The 19,633-nt window shown below is 46.8% G+C and overlaps 1 protein-coding gene and 1 pseudogene across 1 annotated transcript; one reads left to right on the top strand and one right to left on the bottom strand.

The window, feature by feature from the left end:
* Positions 1-960: 960 nt before the first annotated feature.
* Positions 961-17,721, bottom strand: CYP27C1 (cytochrome P450 family 27 subfamily C member 1). Its single transcript, XM_076005389.1, is given in 13 exon segments — positions 961-1,123; positions 8,250-8,305; positions 8,308-8,358; positions 8,361-8,425; positions 8,793-8,811; positions 8,907-8,968; positions 10,733-10,850; positions 10,853-10,898; positions 13,827-13,914; positions 13,916-13,985; positions 14,406-14,459; positions 14,462-14,646; positions 17,519-17,721. Coding segments are annotated over 13 exon segments (1,134 nt in total). The 3' UTR covers positions 961-1,006.
* Positions 17,722-18,652: 931 nt separating this feature from the next.
* Positions 18,653-19,250, top strand: LOC105857516 (cardiolipin synthase (CMP-forming) pseudogene; annotated as a pseudogene).
* Positions 19,251-19,633: the final 383 nt, after the last annotated feature.

The following is a 19,633-nucleotide window of genomic DNA, read 5'->3' as shown; positions in this document are numbered from 1 at the left end:
TGTTATAAAACCATGGTTTTCCTCTTGGTGCGGAAAGTAAGTAGCATGAAAGGCAACAGAACTTAGCAGAACCCGACATCCCGGGAGCCACGGCCTCGCCTGGAGCCGGAAGCCCAGCACACGCACCACAGGGGCACAGTTCCAGTTTGAATACTTAAAATTCCACTATGAAGACAAAAACATGATCTTATCTCTGGGATGCCTGTGTATATATTTATTTCTCCTTGAAATAAAAATGTTCTAAAGTTGCACTGTTTAATTCATTTTTTTCAACTTAGGCAACACAATTTTACATAGTCATATTTCCAGTTTTTATACATCTGCTTAGTATTTAAATTTGGTTAGAAAATGTGGTTATTCTTGATTTCACCGAAGCTTTATTTTTTATTGATTATTTCTTTCAAAGAAAAATATTCAACTTCGTTAGGCACTAAGACTAGAAAAACAAGCATTAGTTGTGGAGAGAAAAATAAGAATATGGCCCCTATAATTTTGAGCCCTGCTACAGGGACCTAAATTTGGTGCTCAGGATAAAATGTTGTCTGTGATGTTTTCTTCCCATAATTACGTATTACAGAGACTCTTTAATGTTCCCTCTTCAAATTAGAAACAATACATTGAAACTATCTCTTAACATAGAGCCCTGATGCCAGCATTAGAGAACATATATTCAAGAACTGAATTTGTAAGTAAACCACCATTTCCCTGTGCAATGCATAGATACTACCAGTCACTAAATATTGAGTCTGGCACAGTGTATGAAGCATGAGAATTCAGTGCCACTGGTTTTTAAACAGTTGTTTGCCCAATTAAAGGCAACTTCTGGTATGCAAAAGTAAAACAGCTATCTTTTTATGTCACTGTGCATAAGAATGCGGGAGCGTCCCAGAAGCTGGGAGGCCGGTCCATAGCAAGACAGCTCTACAGCGAGCACTTCCCTCCTCTGCAGTGCTCGTGTCCAAGAGCTGGCTCTGCTGCGTCATAGGCCCGGGTTTCAGACCCACACTTACTTTCTGTTAACAAAACGCACGTGGATGGGCGCCCCCCGCTTCAGCAGCCCATGGGTTTTTGCATGAACAGCTTTAGTCTGGGAAGATGTTTTGATCTCAAAATGTTGAAGCAGCTATGAAGAGAAATAGAGACAAGGATTCAGATTAGGAACAGCAGAAAATTCATGGTGCTCCTGAACATGTTTACTCCTCCTACATGGCCCCAGGCAGCAGGAGCCCCAACAATGAGCACCCACGTGGAGCTTGGAGGCCGCTGAACTGCTCGGCCAGTGGATGCCCACCATTTGGAAACAGAACTTTAGATCCTGTAAAGAGCCTGGCATGTCCACCGAGCAACTGCGAAGCCAGTGTGACCGAGAGGTAGGCAGCGTGCCCAAATGGCTTAGGTTTCATTGGCCATTTCAGAATTCTAACTCTGCTGCTTCTATGTTAGGTCTAGATAAACACGGTATCAAAGGAGCAAGGAGAGACAGGAACAAAGTGAAACTCCAGGTTTCCTGCGGTTCAGAATCTGCAGCCACTTCAGACGTGGAATAGACACAGCGGCGGGAGAGCTGAGTCACGGAACAGACGTCATCACGCTAATATCCTGAACTTAAACATCCCTGATTTGTACCTTTGATTCCATTTCTCATTTCTACAGTTCAAAAGCAGAACCCTCCCTGGGTCCCAGAGTAAAACTGGAAAGTACCTAAACACTGAGTCTGCAAGAACACCCAGGTATCCATCACCCTACTGGCCAGGGCCAGATGCTCAGTCAGCCCAGCGAACAAAGCCAACCTGCTCTACAGATTTCTGCCAACACACAGACTCCTGGAGGCAAGGAAGGGCCTTGCTTTCAGCCCATTCAGACGGTGCAGGAGGGAGATGAGCCATCCGTGGGCTCCTACCTGTGACCCAGCGACCCCGCCCGGCTGCCCCGCCCTGCCTCTCTCTGCAGCCTCGTCTGCCAGGAGAAGAAGCAGAGCCCGAGAGGGCTGGGAATGAGGATGGAGTCCGGCAGGAGTCAGGTCCGGGCTGCGATGTGTGCTGAACGCATCCCTTTGCTGCTGTGGAAGAACCAAGCTGCAAGGCGTGTCTGTAGGTGGCCCCACAAGTGCCTGCATCCAGGTGGCCCCTCTGCTGACCTCACAGAACGGCCTGCCCGTTCCCTCGTGGCAGGAGAGCTTGCACGTGGGTCATCGTGCGCTCGGCCTCTTTTCCTTTCTGAGCCATTTGCTTTTAAACAAAACTAAAGCTACAAAGGAGACAGAAACAAAAAACACAGCCCAACTCAAGTCTCTGACTCCTGAGGAGCTGGGTGAGCCCTCCAGACACTCTCCTGTGTGGCAGATGTCACATTCCTGGTTGCAAGACTGTCCCTCCCCTCTGGGGCACATGCCATTTATTTGGTTAAGAAATAACACATTCTGGCCGGCCCGGTGGCTCACGCCTGTAATCCTAACACTCTGGGAGGCCGAGGTGGGCAGGTCACTCAAGGTCAGGAGTTCAAAACCAGCCTGAGGAAGAGTGAGACCCCATCTCTACTAAAAATACAAAGAAATTAATTGAACAACTAAAAATATATAGAAAAAAGTAGCCGGGCATGGTGGCACATGCCTGTAGTCCCAGCTACTCGGGAGGCTGAGGCAGGAGGATCGCTTGAGCCCAGGAGTTTGAGGTTGCTGTGAGCTAGGCTGACACCAGAGCACTCTAGCCTGGGCAACAGAGTGAGACTCTGTCTCAAAAAAAAAAAGAAATAACACGTTCTGTTGTGGGTGTGCTGAGAATTTCTTCATGAATGGGGATTGAATTTTATCAATGATCTTTTGGGAGGGTCATTTCATTTTTCTCCTTTCATTTGTGATTGTGGTAAATCCCACTGACAGATTTCCTGGTGGTAGACCAAAGGTGGCCTTGTTAATTACTAGCTAACAAAGGAAAGTTAAACTATCTAACAGAAAGTAAGAGAAATAAACTCACAGCACATAGTTGTCCCTTTGAAGAGAAAACTCACAACACTACTGCCCTTTGTTTTGTTTGATTAAACACCTGGAGCTCAACTCATCTTTGAGCCAAATTTGTTACCTTTAAGAGTTTTGTTTTCACAGCCTGGAAGCACCCTAAGCAGACAGCAGGGGAGCAAACTCCCCCACCGTCCGCCCAGCTCTCGTCAGCACCAGATTCCAAGGACCTCTGACAAGATGGCCTCACAGAGAAAAGAAAAAATAAAATAAAATAAAAGCACATGCAGCATTTTCACAGCCGTTTTCACTATCAGTTGGCTGCAGGTACTTTTTTATTTCTCTTTGTCCCCAAATGAAATGCCAAACCTTCTATCCTCTGCACTGACACTTTCAGTTCCTTCTCTCATGTCATGCCCTTCCCACCTTTGGGAAGTGAAATACACTTTCTTTACTAAAAACTATTCTCCATGTGAGAATTCTTTCTCCAATCCTCGCTGAGAGCTCTTCTTCGCGAGTCCTCTCCCTAACATTTTGGTGGCCGATATGGGAAAACTGAGGCACCCTTCTACCTCTGCGCAAGAAGCTCACTCTTCTGCCTCTGTCTCTAAACTGCTCCCTCCCCGGCAGGCGACTCCCAGACACTCTTCTCAGTGCCTTCAATACCCTTCGCAATTCCATGCGTCTCTTGGGCTCTGGACGCACTCATACACTCAAGGCCGAGAGTGGTAGCTTTCTGGTTTGGTCTGGGGTGGGAAACCTGGCGCCGGTCTACCACTCGGGAGGGATGCTTCCTAACCACCCTTCCCCAGGGGGCAATGTGCCTTGGAGGGCCTTATGCCTCCTGCCCCATCAGTCTTCACTCAGAGTTGGGGACACCTGGCTTTGGGGCAAGATCTCTTGGTCTGAGTCGGAACTCGGGGATGCCTATTTCCTGGCCAGATCTCTAGGTCTCAGTCTGACTCAGATTTGGGGGATGACTGATGTCTGACTAGAAATCCAAAGGTCATCTGAGTTGGGGACACCTCCTCAGACTTCTATTTTCAACATATGACCATCCCTAAAAGGTCCATTTCTTTCTCCTAGTTGCCATCATAGGCAACATTATGTTAAAGGACCAGGAAATGTGGCCTGAGAATGGATCTCTTAATCATAGTGCCATTCTGCTACTTGACCTTCCATTGCCACTAGCTCGTCAAGCAGTCCAAAGTCCCCTGTGGTCCTAGAGCAGAAGGAAGCTTCTCAAACGGTGGCTACTGCAATGAAAGAAGTTTTCAGAGACATGGATGCCCTAGATGCCCTAGAGGCTCAGACAAGAAGACACCAGGACGACACCCTCCTTTAGGAATCGAGCCCTGCCTCCACTATGACTCTGGGTCCCTGGAGTAAGAAATGCCTCAGGAAGTGGCCTCCGCAAGGACCCAAGGCCCATGCCCTCTCTGCAAAAGGGAGGAGCACTGGAAGTGGGAGTGCACTCTCCCTAAGGCAGGGGACTGCACCCGCCTTCCAGAACCAGTGAGCCCACCGAGCCAGCACCCTCCATACCCACAAACCAGGGGGAACTGCTTCAGTCTGATGGACAGACCCCAGCTTTAGAACATGCCCAATGCCGTCACACCAGGATGGCCAAGCTTCAGGTAACTCTCTGCATCACAGCAAATTTATTTTAATAAAACTAGAGCCACTTACTCTATTCTCCCTAAATTTTCAGGGCCTCTATTTCCCTCTCCTGTCTCCATCGTCAGAGTGAAAAGTAAAACACGACCCCCCTGTGTACTCCATAGCTGCTCTGCTCACTTAGCTCAGTCCTTTTAGTGCTTCCCAATCATCCCGACTGGGAAATGATCTTATGGATAAATTAGACACCTAACTCTTTTAACACCACAAGTTTCCTTTTTCACGCTCTTGGAAAAGACTGTGTTCTCACTGACTCTAAATATACCCAACATGTCTTACACCTTTACACAGCTGTTCAGAAAAACAGGGACTTTTCACTGCTCAAGGTACTTCTGTCAAAATATGTTAACCTTATCACATAACTCATACAGGCAGCTCCTCTCCCCATGTGGAGAGTTCTAGAATTACTATTTGGGTTGAAAGCCTCAACCATTTGGGAGAGTAGGACTATTTGCATTTGACACTCCCTGGCTTATTTGTTAAGCCACGGTCCATTTGGTGTATGTCATGTGTACACACTGGGAATCTTCTGACTCTGCTGTTTGGGCTTTTATGCTATTTGGACCTAGGACTGGTCATTAGCAATATTGGTTGCTAATTGGTTGGTCTGAGATAAGATTCTTAAAAACTTCTCTGATGTAGTGTTCCCAGACTTGGGTTTGAAACGTCTTAAATTTCTGTTCTTATACACATGTTTAAACTGATTGGTTGGTCTGAGATAAGATTCTTAAAAACTTCTCTGATGTAGTGTTCCCAGACTTGGGTTTGAAACGTCTTAAATTTCTGTTCTTATACACATGTTTAAACTGATGGGTAAAGTACATCAAAAATATCCAGAACTCAAATGGTCAATCTGCCACTATAGGGTTAAAATAAAAAGTTTATGAAGCTCTCTGTCTCTGTTTTCTGGTCTGCCTGCTTGAAACTGCTAAGTTACTGGTGTTGAAGCAAAACTCACTGTCTCTGCTATCATTAACTCAAGGTTATTTGAAGCAGCCAGTTCTGGCAGCAGTGTGAACATTAAAAACTCATTGGAAATTGAAGAGAAAGGTAAAAGAGCCCTTGTGGTTCCCTTTCCTATCCCACCTCTACTCTAACTTTTAAAGACTGTCCATTTGCAACCCCTCCCCTTAATGATGCACATGAACTCTCACAGGCAGGGACCATGCTTCATCCCAGGCCAGCAGGAAGTAATTCCAGAAAATGAGATCTTCATCCAAATTCCCCAGTTTCTGAGTTCATTAAATAGAAATTTTAATTTTCACCAAAGAGAAGGGGGGAATAAAAACAAGGTGGCCTTGTTAATTAACTAGCTAACAGAGGAAAATATACTAACAGAAAGTAAGAGAAATAAACTCACAGGACATAATTGCCCCTTTGAAGAGAAAACTCACAACACAACTGCCCTTTGTTTTGTTTGATTAAACACCTGGAGCTCAATTCATCTTTAAACTAAACTTCTTATCTCTAAGAGTTTGGTTTTCACAGCCTCAAAGTGCCCTAAGCAGACAGCAGGGAAGCGAACTCCCCCCACCATCCCCCCAGCTCTGGTCAGCACCAGATTCCAAGGACCTCTGACAAGATGGCCTCACAGAGAAAAGAGAAAAAAAAAATGAAAAGCACATGCAGCAGTTTCACAGCAGTTTTTTGTGATCAATTGGCTGCAACCACTTTTTTCTTTCTCTTTGCTCCTAAATAAAGACCTCAAAACCCCTATCCTCTGCACTGACACTTTCATTTCATTCTTCCATGTCATGCCCTTCCCACTCTTGGGAAGTAAAATAAACTTTCTTTCCTAAAACGATTCTACTGCTGATGTGAGAATCCTTTCTCCAGCCCACACCATGCACTCATGAGTCCCACCCTGACAGTAGCCTGCCCTGATATTCCTGAGTATACCAGACTAGGTGAGGCCTCTGGCTGGATGCACTCCTGCATTCAGCTTGCCAATCTTTCATTTAGCTTATTTTTCATCTTCATTAATAAATCAAATGGGCCTATGGCTTCCTTCTTCATGTTATCCTGTCCAGGTTTGAATATTGAGGTTATTTAAGAGTCATAGGATGAGACTTCCTCTCCTCTGTGTAGGATGATGACTCACCGAAGGCTGCCAAAACCTGCCAATAAAACAGTGTGGGTCCGGAACATTTCCAGAGTAGATCTTTTTACCACTGACCTATGTTAGGTCTGTTCTCTTCCCTTTGAGTCAATTTGGGTAATTTATATTTTTTCTAGTAAATTGTATGTTTTATCTAAGCCTTGAAATTTATGATAAAAAGCTGTTTGAGGTATTTTCTTGATTTAAAAAAAATCACCTACTGCATTTGTAGCAGTGTCTCCTTGCTCACTCCCAGTACTATTTGTGCTTTCTCTCTTTTTTTCTTGGCAATTCAAAGTAATTATGTTCCCTTTCTCTACTTGCACAGATAGAAATGAGGACTCCTTAAGCAAAAACTTCAGTGGACATATCTGTACATTAATAGCAGCCAACAAAACCCTATCACCAGCCCCACACACCCCATTTCTAACCCTCCTCCAACTCCGCCCTCTGCAGGGGCACAAACCCGGCCCCTGGCTCAAGGGATGTGCCTGGTTCTTCAGGTGGGCAGAGCCTGGTTCACTGCAGATGCACTGCCCGCCTCTGGGGGGACTGCCTTGCCTGTCCTTGAGGTGGCTGTGGAGATACAGCAGAAATCTGGGGAGCTGAGACCTTCAGATAACACTCCCTAAGGCAGGCCTGAGCGCAGGTGCCCAGAGGATAAGAACAGCTTCTACTTCTTCGGCACAGGCTCTGCACATCAATTGTTTTTATTCCTCACACACCTGTGAGGCAGGGATTTGGCCCCTTTTGTGAGTGACAGGCTCAGAGTCACTGAGAAACCTGCCCAAGGTGCGGGAGCCAGTGAACAGCAGAGCTAGGCTCGGAGCTGGTTTGCCCTGATCTCCTCCCGAGCCACAACAAGCTGCCCTCACAGGGACCCAGGGCCACACCCTACATAGGTGGGACAGCTCCTTGATCCTGCCAGCTGATCCTGACAGAGCCTCCCCGAGCCACCTGTGCTCCCCGACCAGAGAGCCCTGTGCCAGTGGCCGCTCTCCCCACGCTTCCTTCTGTGCCTCCATCCCAGGCAGCAGCCCTCACCTCCTCCAGCTCTGAGTCCACCCCAGGCCTGGCCACCCCGAATCCCTCGCCCCCTCCTCCCAGCCGGCCAGCCTTCCCTGGTCCCTATGTCTGGCATGCCATGCTCCCTGGCGGCTTTTATGCTCCCGAGTGTTTAAGGACCCTCATCTGATGCCCTCCCAGGCTGCTCTCCCCTCACTCCCCACAGGACAGCGGGAGCACTGGGCTCCAGGCCCTGGGACTCGCATGACACACACACACTTCCCAGGCCTTCAGGCGCTCCTCTGCACCTCTGCCCACAGGACCCCAGAGAGGACAGAGAGGAGGAGCCGTGGGGGGAGGCTGCCTACTGGTGGTTAGTGGTCTCAAATACGAATGGATTCAGTGCAGAGCTCTTTAAGTTTTCAAAACCAAGTTTTCTTTCTTAACCTGAACGTCTCGATCCACTCGAGTCAAAGAGGGCAAGCGCACGGCTAACATCTGACCTCCACGCTCTACCTGGATCACGACAAGGTGTATCTCCAGCTCTGCGATTCTCCGCCCGATGCAGCTGTCCCAGAGTTGTCAACTCTGCCCGGGTTTCCTTTCGGCAACCAGCGCCCTGGCCGAACTCCTTGGCCCGAGGGAAGTTCTCATCCTTGTAGGATGTGGCATGGTGGCAGAGAGCCAGCTGGGTCTGAGGAGACCACGTGCAACAGAAAAGGAACAGAGAAGGGGGTGGCGCGAAAGCAGAGCAGTGGCCAGCGCCCTGCTGGACAGGCCACCCGAGACACCCCGCCGGGGCAGCCGCTGAGGTGCACACACCCCGACAGCAGCCCTCCCGCCCGCATACTGCACAGCCCGCTGGCGCGGGCGCTCGCAAGGCCAGCCAAGCCCCTCAGAGCCTCCCCAGAAGGGCCCCTGCAGCTGCCCCAGGGCCTGGCCCTTGGGCTACAGAATACCTGCTTTGTCTCAGAGCAGTAAGATCACACAATGCCCTCCCTTCTCCTAAACCTCACAGTCATCACGAAATACACACTGAGGAAAAGGAGCCCTGCTGATCTTTGCTTAGGGACAAAGTCTTCCTAAATGTGCAGGCAGGTTTCCTTCCAATCCCACCACCACTGCAGCCCAGTCCAACCCAACGGCCACCAAACTCACGCCTTGGGGATCAACAGCCGCCAATAACCAGGTCTTCCTGGGTGACTCGGCCATTCCCAGGGAGCACTGTTGACAGCCTGGAAAGAGCGACGGGAACAGGAATGGAGTGGTGACTTCAAGAATATTTTGTTAAACATTTAGAAATCTGAATATATTGCCATTTCCACTAAAAATTATTAAAAAGTAACACATGGTACAGTTTCAAGGAAACAATTTTGCAAGGACCTCTGTGGTTCCTTAGACAGCTATGCCAGGCGGTATTCCTAGGTGTGCAGAAAGGCACCAAAGCCAAAAGAGTTTGCAAAACACAAAGAAAATCTCTAACACGCCATTGTATTCCCAAGGGGGAAAATTCTGTTTCTGACATTTTATGTGACTATGGAACCACTTTATCAAGGCTTAGTTCACAGGACTTAGGGGCCTGTGAAATACATTTGGAGGAACAGTACCTCAGCTACGGGATTGTCCCAGAGAGCTGACCCCAAGAAGACTGAGTAAGACTTGTGAAGTAAAATAAAATTTGAAGGCTCACCCCCCTACACACCAGCTGACTGAATGAAGCCCCTCGTGGCCAAAGGAATATCCTAAAATTAAATTGTCTGCCAGGAGGAGGGAGGTCAGACAGGCCTTATGCCCCCCTCCCTTCTTGGGGACTTCCTTTGTAACCCATTAACAGGCCTAAGGGTCTGCAAGACACACCTGCAGGTCCTCAATTTACACAACGAATCTAAGTCCTGTGGCTCATCTCCTTTTGTTAAAACATTCCAAGCCTTTAGACAAAGCTTCCTGTCTTTAACCAATTACAAGCCAAAAAATCTTTAAACCCATCTACAACCCATAAGCCCCCCCTTCAAGATGCCCCACCTTTTTGGGCCAAACCAATGTATGCCTCCCACGTATTGAATGATGGCTTTAACTGTAACCCAGATCTCCCTGAAATGTATAAAAACCAAACTAACCCAGTCACATGGAGTCCACTTGCCCAAGTCCTCTTGGCAGTGACTCTGGGTCATGGAATAAATCTCTTTAAAATCATTTTACACAGTTTGGCTTTTTTCCGTTGACAGACTTTAGATGACAAACACCAATAAGCCACACAGGCAGCTCCACTTCTTTCTTGCTTTGAGATTAAACCTCCTGCTGCAGATTGAGGATGCAATACAAATTGAAGCGTCGGTATCAAATCGGGTCTGCCAGCATTCTTTCAGTATATACTACGGAAAATAACCCTTGCTTTGTCCTGCACCTCCTCATGAGGCATGCTGCGTTTAGGGTCCCTGAACTGCCAAGGGGAAGAAATTTCACTGGCCCCCTAATCTCACCTCCCACTCAACTCATCTCCCACCCAGGACAGCCCATATGCCCCTGCTCTTCTCACTGCCACTAAAGCCTGTCCAGGAGTCAGCAAGCCTCACCGTGTGGCACCCCGACCCTGACAACGCCATTCACACGGAACTGCCCAGTTTTGTCAGCAGGCCTGGAAATTAGCCAAACAGCCCAGAGTATTTTCCTGACAAATCAGTCTTGTTCTGTGTTATCTTCAGAGAAACAAGGTCAAAGGGTGGTGGCCCACGAACATATTGGGAAACACTGGATGAACCACTTGGCTAAAGCAGGGACAACGTTAAACGACTGCTCCAAAGATCTCTATGAAGGACAATGAATACTTCAACAGCAGAAAGGCCATCAGAAACAGCAAAAGCAGAGAGGAAATAAGAATAGCCCTGAATATCTTCTTCCTAAACAGTGCAGCACTGAGGCAGTTGGAGGGTCTGTTACGATAAAGAGTCAGAGACTTCCAGGCCACATTTTGTTGACACAGACTTGGGTGACCCTTTAACCTCAGGGTTTCCTTAAGGAGAGCTCTGACTAGTGGGACTCTGGGGACATCTGCTGCTGTTGGAACATGCCTCTCCCCCAAATTCTTGACTGTCTCCTGGTACACCATCTGCTGCACTTCGGGTGCCTTGCCAGGAGATACACTGCCCAGGACAATGCGAACGACGTCTAATGAGAGAAAGCGGCAGACACGGGCACATTGGTGAGTGACACCAGGGAGCTAAACAGCAAGTGATGTCCATACGAATTCCCCTGGGAATATGCGCAGGTGCAAAATCACTCACACCCTGCTATTGCAGCGCTTAATGTCTAACCAGAACAGAACACTCTTTTTCTTAATTCATGCCAGGAAAACCAAATCACTATTTTTGGGAAGTAACGGCAACTCTATGATTCAAGTGCTCTTGTAATGAACAGACACAGAAAAATTATTAGGGGACTTCTTTTGATCACTTAAGAGCAAAAAGCTTCCTCTTCAGTGGAATCTGAGGGATGCGGGGCAGATGCTGGTCGATCCTGGAAGTCCTGCTGGAACTCCATGCAACCTCTTTTCAGGGGTCACCCATCTTTTGCTAGAAAGGGCCTTGGGCTGCCCACTGGCATCCCACAGGCCCAAGATGGCTGGACTCACCCACCCCAGCTTCCCTGATCTAGAGGCTGGGCATGTGCAGAAGATCATTAGTTAGCTAGCCATCACGCCTGTGCTTTTATCAAGTAAAGTGAACAGAGAGTGCTTAAATAGCTCATTTGTGAAAAGCACTGTCATTTTTCAAACACCACTTAGACTAAAGAATCGCATTTCCAGTTATTGAGAATAATTCTATTTTATTTTCCTAGGTCCCAAAATTTTCACTAAAATCGATGCTATCATTTGTGGGACTATATTTCACTCTGTCGTAAACAAGGACATTCCATAATATAAATGCCCCTTCTTGCATCAAAAAACCCTAACTTAAGTAGGCCATATTGATAGCATTTCCTTATAATGGATGCTACATGTTTATAGAGGGTAGGCTCTCCTATAATATATAATATATAACATAACGTGCAAGCTCTTATAAATGACAAGGAGGTCATTCAGATGCTTCCCACTAGGAAAACAGAAAAATTTATGCTAAAATCGCATTTTTATGGAAAAACAAAATGTGATACACACACACAATGGAATACTATTCAGTAACTAAAAAAATAATCAATTACTCTTATGTGCTACCACGTGGAAGACTCTCAGTCATTCTGCTGAGTGAAAGAAGCCAGATGCAGCAATACATACTATATAATTCCATTTACATAAGCATTTAGAAAAATGTGGTGGTGGTTTCATAAATGATTGTATCTGTCAACAGTCTGTATCGAATTGTACAGTTTAAATGGATGCAATTGATTGTGCATAGATTATACTGCAATAAAGCTGATGTTTTTAAAAGTCAGGATGAAGTCATAAATATTTGTCTCCAGGCTTCCATCCTAGGATGCTGAAAGAGAACAGAGCCCTTCTGAACTCGCTGTGATGCTCTTAGTAACCACCAGGGGGCAGTAGGTTCAAATGTGTCCAAATCTGCCATGCCGCAAGTCACAAGGCTCCTCCATCCGGGTGGTGACTTAATTTGAACAAATCCACACCATCCATCACATTTACATAGTAAATTAGAATTTTCGTTGATTGTCTCATTCGGTTTATAGTTAATTTATATATATTTTGTTTTATTGTTGTAGAAGATCCGTAAGAATAAAGAGTTTAGGCTGGTCGTGGTGGCTCACACCTGTAATCCTAGTACTCTGGGAGGCCGAGGCGGAAGAATCACTCAAGGTCAGGAGTTCAAGACCAGCCTAAGCAAGAGTGAGACCCTGTCTCTACTAAAAATAGAAAGAAATTAATTGGACAACTAAAAATATATAGAAAAAATTAGTGGGGCATGGTGGCACATGCCTGTAGTCCCAGCTACTCAGGAGGCTGAGGCAGCAGGATTGCTTGAGCCCAGGAGTTTGAGGTTGCTGTGAGCTAGGCTGATGCCACGGCACTCTATCCAGGGCAACAGAGTGAGACTGTCTTAAAAAAAAGTTTATACTTTTGCCTTTACATGTTTAAGTGACATTGTAATAAAAATAATATGTCAACGCTGGGGGGAGGGTGGTTATCTCTTTAAAATGGAGGCCTGTGTCTTATTTAAGGTCAGGCAGCACTGGTGCGGAGGAAGAGCTTCCAGGTGAGGAGCCTGGTTTGGTTTCCACACCTTTGAACAGAGGCAATGACCCGCCACGGAAGGAGCTGGGATGGGCTGGGTGCGTGTAGACAGCAGCCCTGGTCTCCACCTCCCGCCCAGACCCTCCACAGTTATGCTGACTTATAAAATGAATTGAGGAAGAATTGAATGAATTGCTGGCTTTATCAAATGAATTCTGTGGCCTAGAATATTTTAAATGATAAATAATAAGGTTTCTAATGTCTATGCCCTCTTTATATCTGACGCTATGAAACAATGGACAAAATGTTTACAAGTCAGGAATGATTTTTGAACTTCAAAACTTAAGCCAGGCACAGCAGCATGCACCTGTAATCCCCGCTACTTGGGGAACTGTGGAATAGTGGAATTGTGTTTATACTTTTCACAAATCATTGTGCACCTTAATTATACATTTTACATAGTAATGCGCCGCTTAACAATGTTTCTATCAATGATGGACTGCATATACAACAGTGGTCCAATGAGATTATAAACCATATTCCCACTGTTCCTTTCCTATGTTTCGGTGTGTTTAGACACACAAACACCACTGTGTTCCAGCCGCCCACAGGGTGCGGCACAGTCACGTGCCATGCAGGTGTGCGGCCCAGGAGGCCACCCCTATAGCCTGGGTGTGCCGCAGCGGCCCTCTAGGTCTGTGTGGGTGCACTCAGACGGCTCCTCGCCGCCTTTCTCAGAACAGACCCCCGTTGCTGAGCGGCGCGTTGACTGTATATGCAGCGGCTCCTCCTGGAGACCCCCGGTGGCGAAGCAGGCCGAGCACAGACACGCACAGGCTGCTTAAAGTACCTGCCTTAAAAGCAGACAGCTTCCGCCAGGTTACGAGGCTTGTTGAGAGGCAGGTCCCCACGGGCTCGCCGGTCACACCGGCCAGCAGCACCTCGGTCACGCCGGCCTAGCTCTCCTGGAGTGTCAGCGCCTGGCTAAGGAAGAGGTGCCCCTGTCACCCTCTGGCCTGGGTCTGTTTGGTACTCTATGTCCCTCAACTTGTTGTCACCATGAATTTGGCCTGTTTGAAAACAGTATTTCTTTAAAAAAAAAAAAAAAAAGTTTGGGTTGGGAATAATCTTTTCAGTCTCGACCCCCTTTGTCCTCCCAGTAACTTAGCCACACTAGTGGCAGGTGGCAGGTGCTGAGGGAAACCCGTACTGATAGCATCATCACCCACGGACATTCACCTGGTTTGTGTCACAGCTAGCATATCTGTTAAAATAAAAAATGTAAAAATGAAAATTAGATCACATTACTTGTAGACACAACCCACATACTTTTGCTTCTTTGAAAAACATCTGAGAGTCATGAGTCCAAATAACAACCTGTAACGATGTCTGGGCATCCTCTGCCACAGTCTGGAGGAGGCAGACACATGACACACAGAAAAGTTAGGTCAACCTCTTACACAGAAGGTGCCCCTAAATTCTTCTCTTACTGAATTTGAAGAGTCCATCCTAGGACCTGCAGAACTCTCGCCAGGGTTTGGGATGAAGGGGTGCCGCCATCTGGGGATGGCGCCCGCACACATGGAGGTCTTGAACACGCAGAACGTGAGCTTCAGGGCCTCCATGCTCTCCATGCTGGGCGGCCCGCTGCTTTCCGGGCAGACCAAACGACTCTCACACAGGATAGTGGCCACTCCTGGGGGAGAAACAGATTTTAAAAGCCCTCTTCTTCTGGATTATTTGCCATATCAACATGTACTATCTGGCCATAAAAGTTACTTTCTTTTATTATTATTATTTTCTAATTGAGATAGGGTCTCACTATGTTCCTTAGGCTGGACTTAAACTCCTGGGCTGAAGCGATCCTCCTGCCTCAGCCTCCCAAGTAGCTGGGACTACAGGCATGCGCCACGACACCCAGCTAAAAGTAACTTTCAAATGCAGTCTAGGCTGGGCACAGTGGCTCACTCCTGTAATCCTAGCACTCTGGAAGGCTGAGGCAGGAGGACTGTCTGAGTTTAGGACTTCAAGATCAGCCTGAACAAGAGTGAGACCCTGTCTCTACTAAAATTAGAAAAAATTAGCTGGGCATGGTGGTGCACACCTATAGTACCAGCTACTTGGGAGGCTGAGGCAGGAGGATCACTTGAGCCCAGGAGTTTGAGGTTGCTGTGAGCTAGGCTGACACCACTGCACTGTAGCCAGGGCAACAGAGCGAGCCTCCGTCTCAACAACAAAAAAAGCAGTCTAGGTGCTTTCATGAGTAAGGCCTCACCACTCTGAGGTTCCCTCTGTGTCCTGAGCTACAGGGAGCCGGGCACCGGGGGTTGCTGGCTGGTGCTGTGCAATGTGCACTGTGCAAGCAGGCCTCCACAGCCCTGTGAGACACGCATTAAGAAACCCACTCTTAGCCAGTCATGGTGGCTGACACCTGTAATCTCTGCATTTTGGGAGGCCAAGGCAGGAGGATTGTTTGAGCCCAGGAGTTTGAGACCAGCCTGGGCAACACAACAAGAACCTGTTTCTACAAAAAATACAAAAAGTAACTGGGTATGGTGGTGTGAGCCCATAGTGCCAGTTACTCAGGACATCTGCAGGCTGAGGCAGGAGGACGGCTGGAGGCCAGGGGTTGTGATCACACCCTGCACTCTAGCCTAGGCAAAAGAGCGAGAACCCTTCTCAAAAACAAACAAAAAATATATATATATAAAGAAACCCACTCTCAGTAGGAGATGAGAGGACTCTGGGAGTTTATGTAGCGGCTAAGGCTGTGCAAGAGGAGGCGGGAGGTGGCGGGGACAGGACTGAAGTCAGGTCGGAGACAGCGAGCCTCCAGGGAGGGCGTGACCCCAGCCTGCCACCACTCTGCTCCCCACCCTCCTCTCTGGAAGGAGAAAGCAAAACCCCAACAGAGCCACCAGGGATCACCTTTTAGCCACTGGCCAACCTCGGGGAACTGAACTGTGGCACCTCCGAGCCAAAACAGGGGAGCCCAGGCCCAGAGAGCTGCAGGCCGAGGACGCGTATCAGGGGACCGCGGGGGCAGCGCTGCCCACGCTGGCCCCGTGCTTGCCGTCCGCTCCTCACCATCTGGGACTAGGTTCGGAGAACATTAATATTAGAACTCTGAAATGTTAGCCTAATTTGAATTTGAAAGTAAACTCATTTTTAAAAAAGATGAGAAATCTGTTAGAGGACCCTCCAAGATATATTTTCAAGAAAAGAAAAAAAGCAAGGTACAGGACAACTGTGTTGCTGTCTATTTCTTAAAAGTAAAAGAATATTCATGTGCATATTTCCTTGCGCATGCATAAAACATTTCCTTGCACATATATAAAATACCTCTTGACAGATACATCAGAAACTGGTGGCCTTAGCCACATTCAGTAAAAAGAGAGAATTTTCACTGAATACTTTTAGTTTCGATATTTGAACATGAGAATGTATGACCCACCCAACATGAATTTAAACATTAGGACGACTTGTAGTAGATGCCTTCTAACCTTTGTTCCTCTTTAAACATTATGTTAGCCCGGGCGCGGTGGCTCACTCCTGTAATCCTAGCACTCTGGGAGGCTGAGGCGGGAGGATGGCTTGAGGCCAGGAGTTCAAAACCAACCTGAGCAACAGCAGGACCCCATCTCTACAAAAAAAATAGGAAAATTAGCCAGGCGTGGTGGCGCATGCCTGTAGTCCCAGCTACTCAAGAGGCTGAGGCAGGAGGATCGCTTCAGTCCAGGAGTTCAAGGTTGCAGTGAGCTACAATGACACCACTGCATTCTAGCCTGGGTGACAGAGCAAGACCGTCTCAACAAAACAAAAGAAGATTATGCTAAAATAAAATATGTAGTAATTGGGAACATGGATGATTGAGTTAAAAGACCTAGATTTGAAACTAACTTTCTGCCTCTAAAACAGGCTTGGGGGGGAGCCTTGAGCAAACTCTTTTTTAAGTCCCAGGTACTCTTATTTACCTCATTGGGGAAACTGGTGATTGTATTTCTCCCCAATTCATATATCAATATAAGGACATATGTATCGAAAGAGCCACAAACAGAACCTCTAACCCGCAGGGATTTGGACCAGGAGATTGCTAACACTCCAGGGGCTCCTCCCTGCCTGGCACTGTGTTGATGATCATTTGGATGGCAGACAGGTGTCCAAACTTAATAATCACAGTCTGCTGTGAGACAGGAAAGTCGTTGCATGGCTCAGTGCTGGAGGTTCTGAGGCGCTATTCAGGGGATTTTCCTTCGGGTTTCCCCCATCCACGGACAAGGGCTCTGTGAGCTTCAGCTTCTTTGGTTGTCACTGAATGGATACCTAAAGCCACACAGCACTGCTTGAGAGAGCTCCTACCCACCCTAGAGACAGTATGGCCCGCACCTCCTGCTGGCGCACTCTGTCACCGAGGAGGAGGGAGTGAGCCCCAGCAGGCCCTGCAGCCCTGTGTTTGGAGAGCACACAAAGAGCCATTTGACACCATTCCACTGGGGTTTCAGTGCATTTTTAAAAGCTAGTTTTGAGGAACCCACACTGGGGGAGGGGGGCCTCCCTGAGTACCCCCTCCAGCCTGTGGCTTGGCCTGGCCCCACATACTCACGCAGAGATGAGCCCAGTGGCTCTGCCCCGCAAGTCTCGGTACTCCTGCCAGGACTCCATGTTGGCTCTCTGGGGCACAGCCCCCTCAGCCCGGAGCACCGGAGCCACCATGTCTTGGTCTGCAATAGATACTACAAACTGAGGACCAAAGGGAGACTTGAAGATTTTTCCATATTCCCATGTGTGCTCCTGCTGCAATACCATGGATAAATCAAAAAAGGAAAAAATACAGATATGATATACCTTTAACATAAACATACTTGTGTGTTGGGGGAACAGAAAAGTGGGATGGAGGGAAGCCCTATTACACAAAACTGAACCAAAGTAGTAACTTTACATGTTCCTGAGATAGACTTTCACAGAAACATATTCATAGAAGTCTTATTCTTTAGCGATCTGTTCTTGCAACTACCTTAGCTGTGTGGAGCAACAAGAGAGATAGGTCATTATGGACAGAGGTGAACCCAGAGACAACCAGGCCCCCACCTGCCAGCCCCTTTCGCACAGCCCCAGCAGCTCTGCATAAGCAGTGCCCACTCTGCTCTGCAGAGAGCCCTCCATGGGCAATCTGTAATGAGCTTCTAAAAATGGTGCCCTGCGAGACAATGAAGGAAAAGGCATCTGGATTGGAAAGGGAGAAATAAAACTGTCTTTATTCACAGATGATGGGATCTTACCTATAGAAAATCCTAAGGAATTCACCAAAAAACTATTATAACTAATAAACAAGTTCAGCAAGCTAGCAAGTATAAAATCAATTACAAAAACCAGTCGTATTTCTATACACTAGCAATGAATAATCCAAAATGAAAATAAGAAAATAATTTTATTTATAATACCATCAAAAATAATAAAATGCTTAAGAATAAATTTAACAAAAGTACAAGGGTGACTTCTGGGCCTCCCCCCCTCTTGGGGTCGTAGAACCTCGTCCATGAGTGTATAATAAAGCCACGTGGTTTGGCCCCCACTCTTTCTCTCTCTCTGTCTGTCTTTTCTTTTCGCAGCTGCGGCAGAAAAACCTTACACTGACCTCGAGCAATCTGCCTGCTAAGGCCTCCCAGAGTGCTAGGATTACAGGCGTGAGCCACCGCGCTGGGCCAGAACTGACAACTTTTTTCAACAAGAAAAAATATGAAAACCCATGGACAATCCCAAATATGTTGTCAATGACAAGAATTGGCTTGGCCCCAGTTCTGGGCTATTTGATTATTGAAGAAGATTTTAATATTGCACTAGGAGTTTTTGCTTTAGCTGGGCTAACTGATTTGTTCCACTTACTTATATGATAATTTCAAGAGATGTAATGTTGATTGCTGCTGTTTTTTATGTCAGATAGTGAACTCTTCCAACACCGCGAACACTTGCTAAGTATTTCTACCCTTGCTATGCTACTGCTAGGTTAAAACCAACATTCATCAGCAAGGTAAACACAGCAGTCCAGTTAATCTTGGTGGCAGCTTCTTTGGCAGCTCCAGTTTTCAATTATTCTGACAGCATTTATCTTCAGATGCTGTGGTGTTGTACAGCCCTCACCACAGCTGCATCAGCTTATAGTTATTATCATTATGGTCGGAAAACTATTCAGGTGATAAAGGGCTGATGAAAGTCATCCATCACCATTAGCAAGGAAACAGAATACGTCATCGGCAGCAGGGCCCGTGGAAATCTACAGGAGTTTCCTAGTTTTGGTGTTCAGTTTGTAGAAGGACTTGTCAGAACAAACCATGTCATCAAAATTTAAGTAATGTACATTGAAAATACGCTTGATCATGTGATCATGGGCATATGCAGAATTTTCAATGTATTTTTAAATGCAAATAAAACTATAATTTAGAATTTTCATTCTTAGGTTTCTTGATCAACATAGTTCAATTATTCTAATTATTGTCAGCCATTTTTATATGGTTTTTGAAAACGTACTCCAGAGCCTGGAAACTGAAGAATTGACACCTCTCTTAAAGCACTAAGGAATTTCCTGGGTTTAAGCATCTATCCTACACAACTTGGCTATATATTTTTTTGTTTGATTTTTAGATCTATGCATACATTAACAGTTCATGTGGTTAACATTTGATCATTTAGAATAATGAAAATGGAGTTAGCATAACTGGAT

Source organism: Microcebus murinus, chromosome 8 (assembly GCF_040939455.1).
Source record: "Microcebus murinus isolate Inina chromosome 8, M.murinus_Inina_mat1.0, whole genome shotgun sequence".
NCBI classification, from domain to species: domain Eukaryota; kingdom Metazoa; phylum Chordata; class Mammalia; order Primates; family Cheirogaleidae; genus Microcebus; species Microcebus murinus.
The sequence above is the reverse complement of the archived record's forward strand: the minus strand, read 5'-3'. Positions and strand labels throughout refer to the sequence as shown.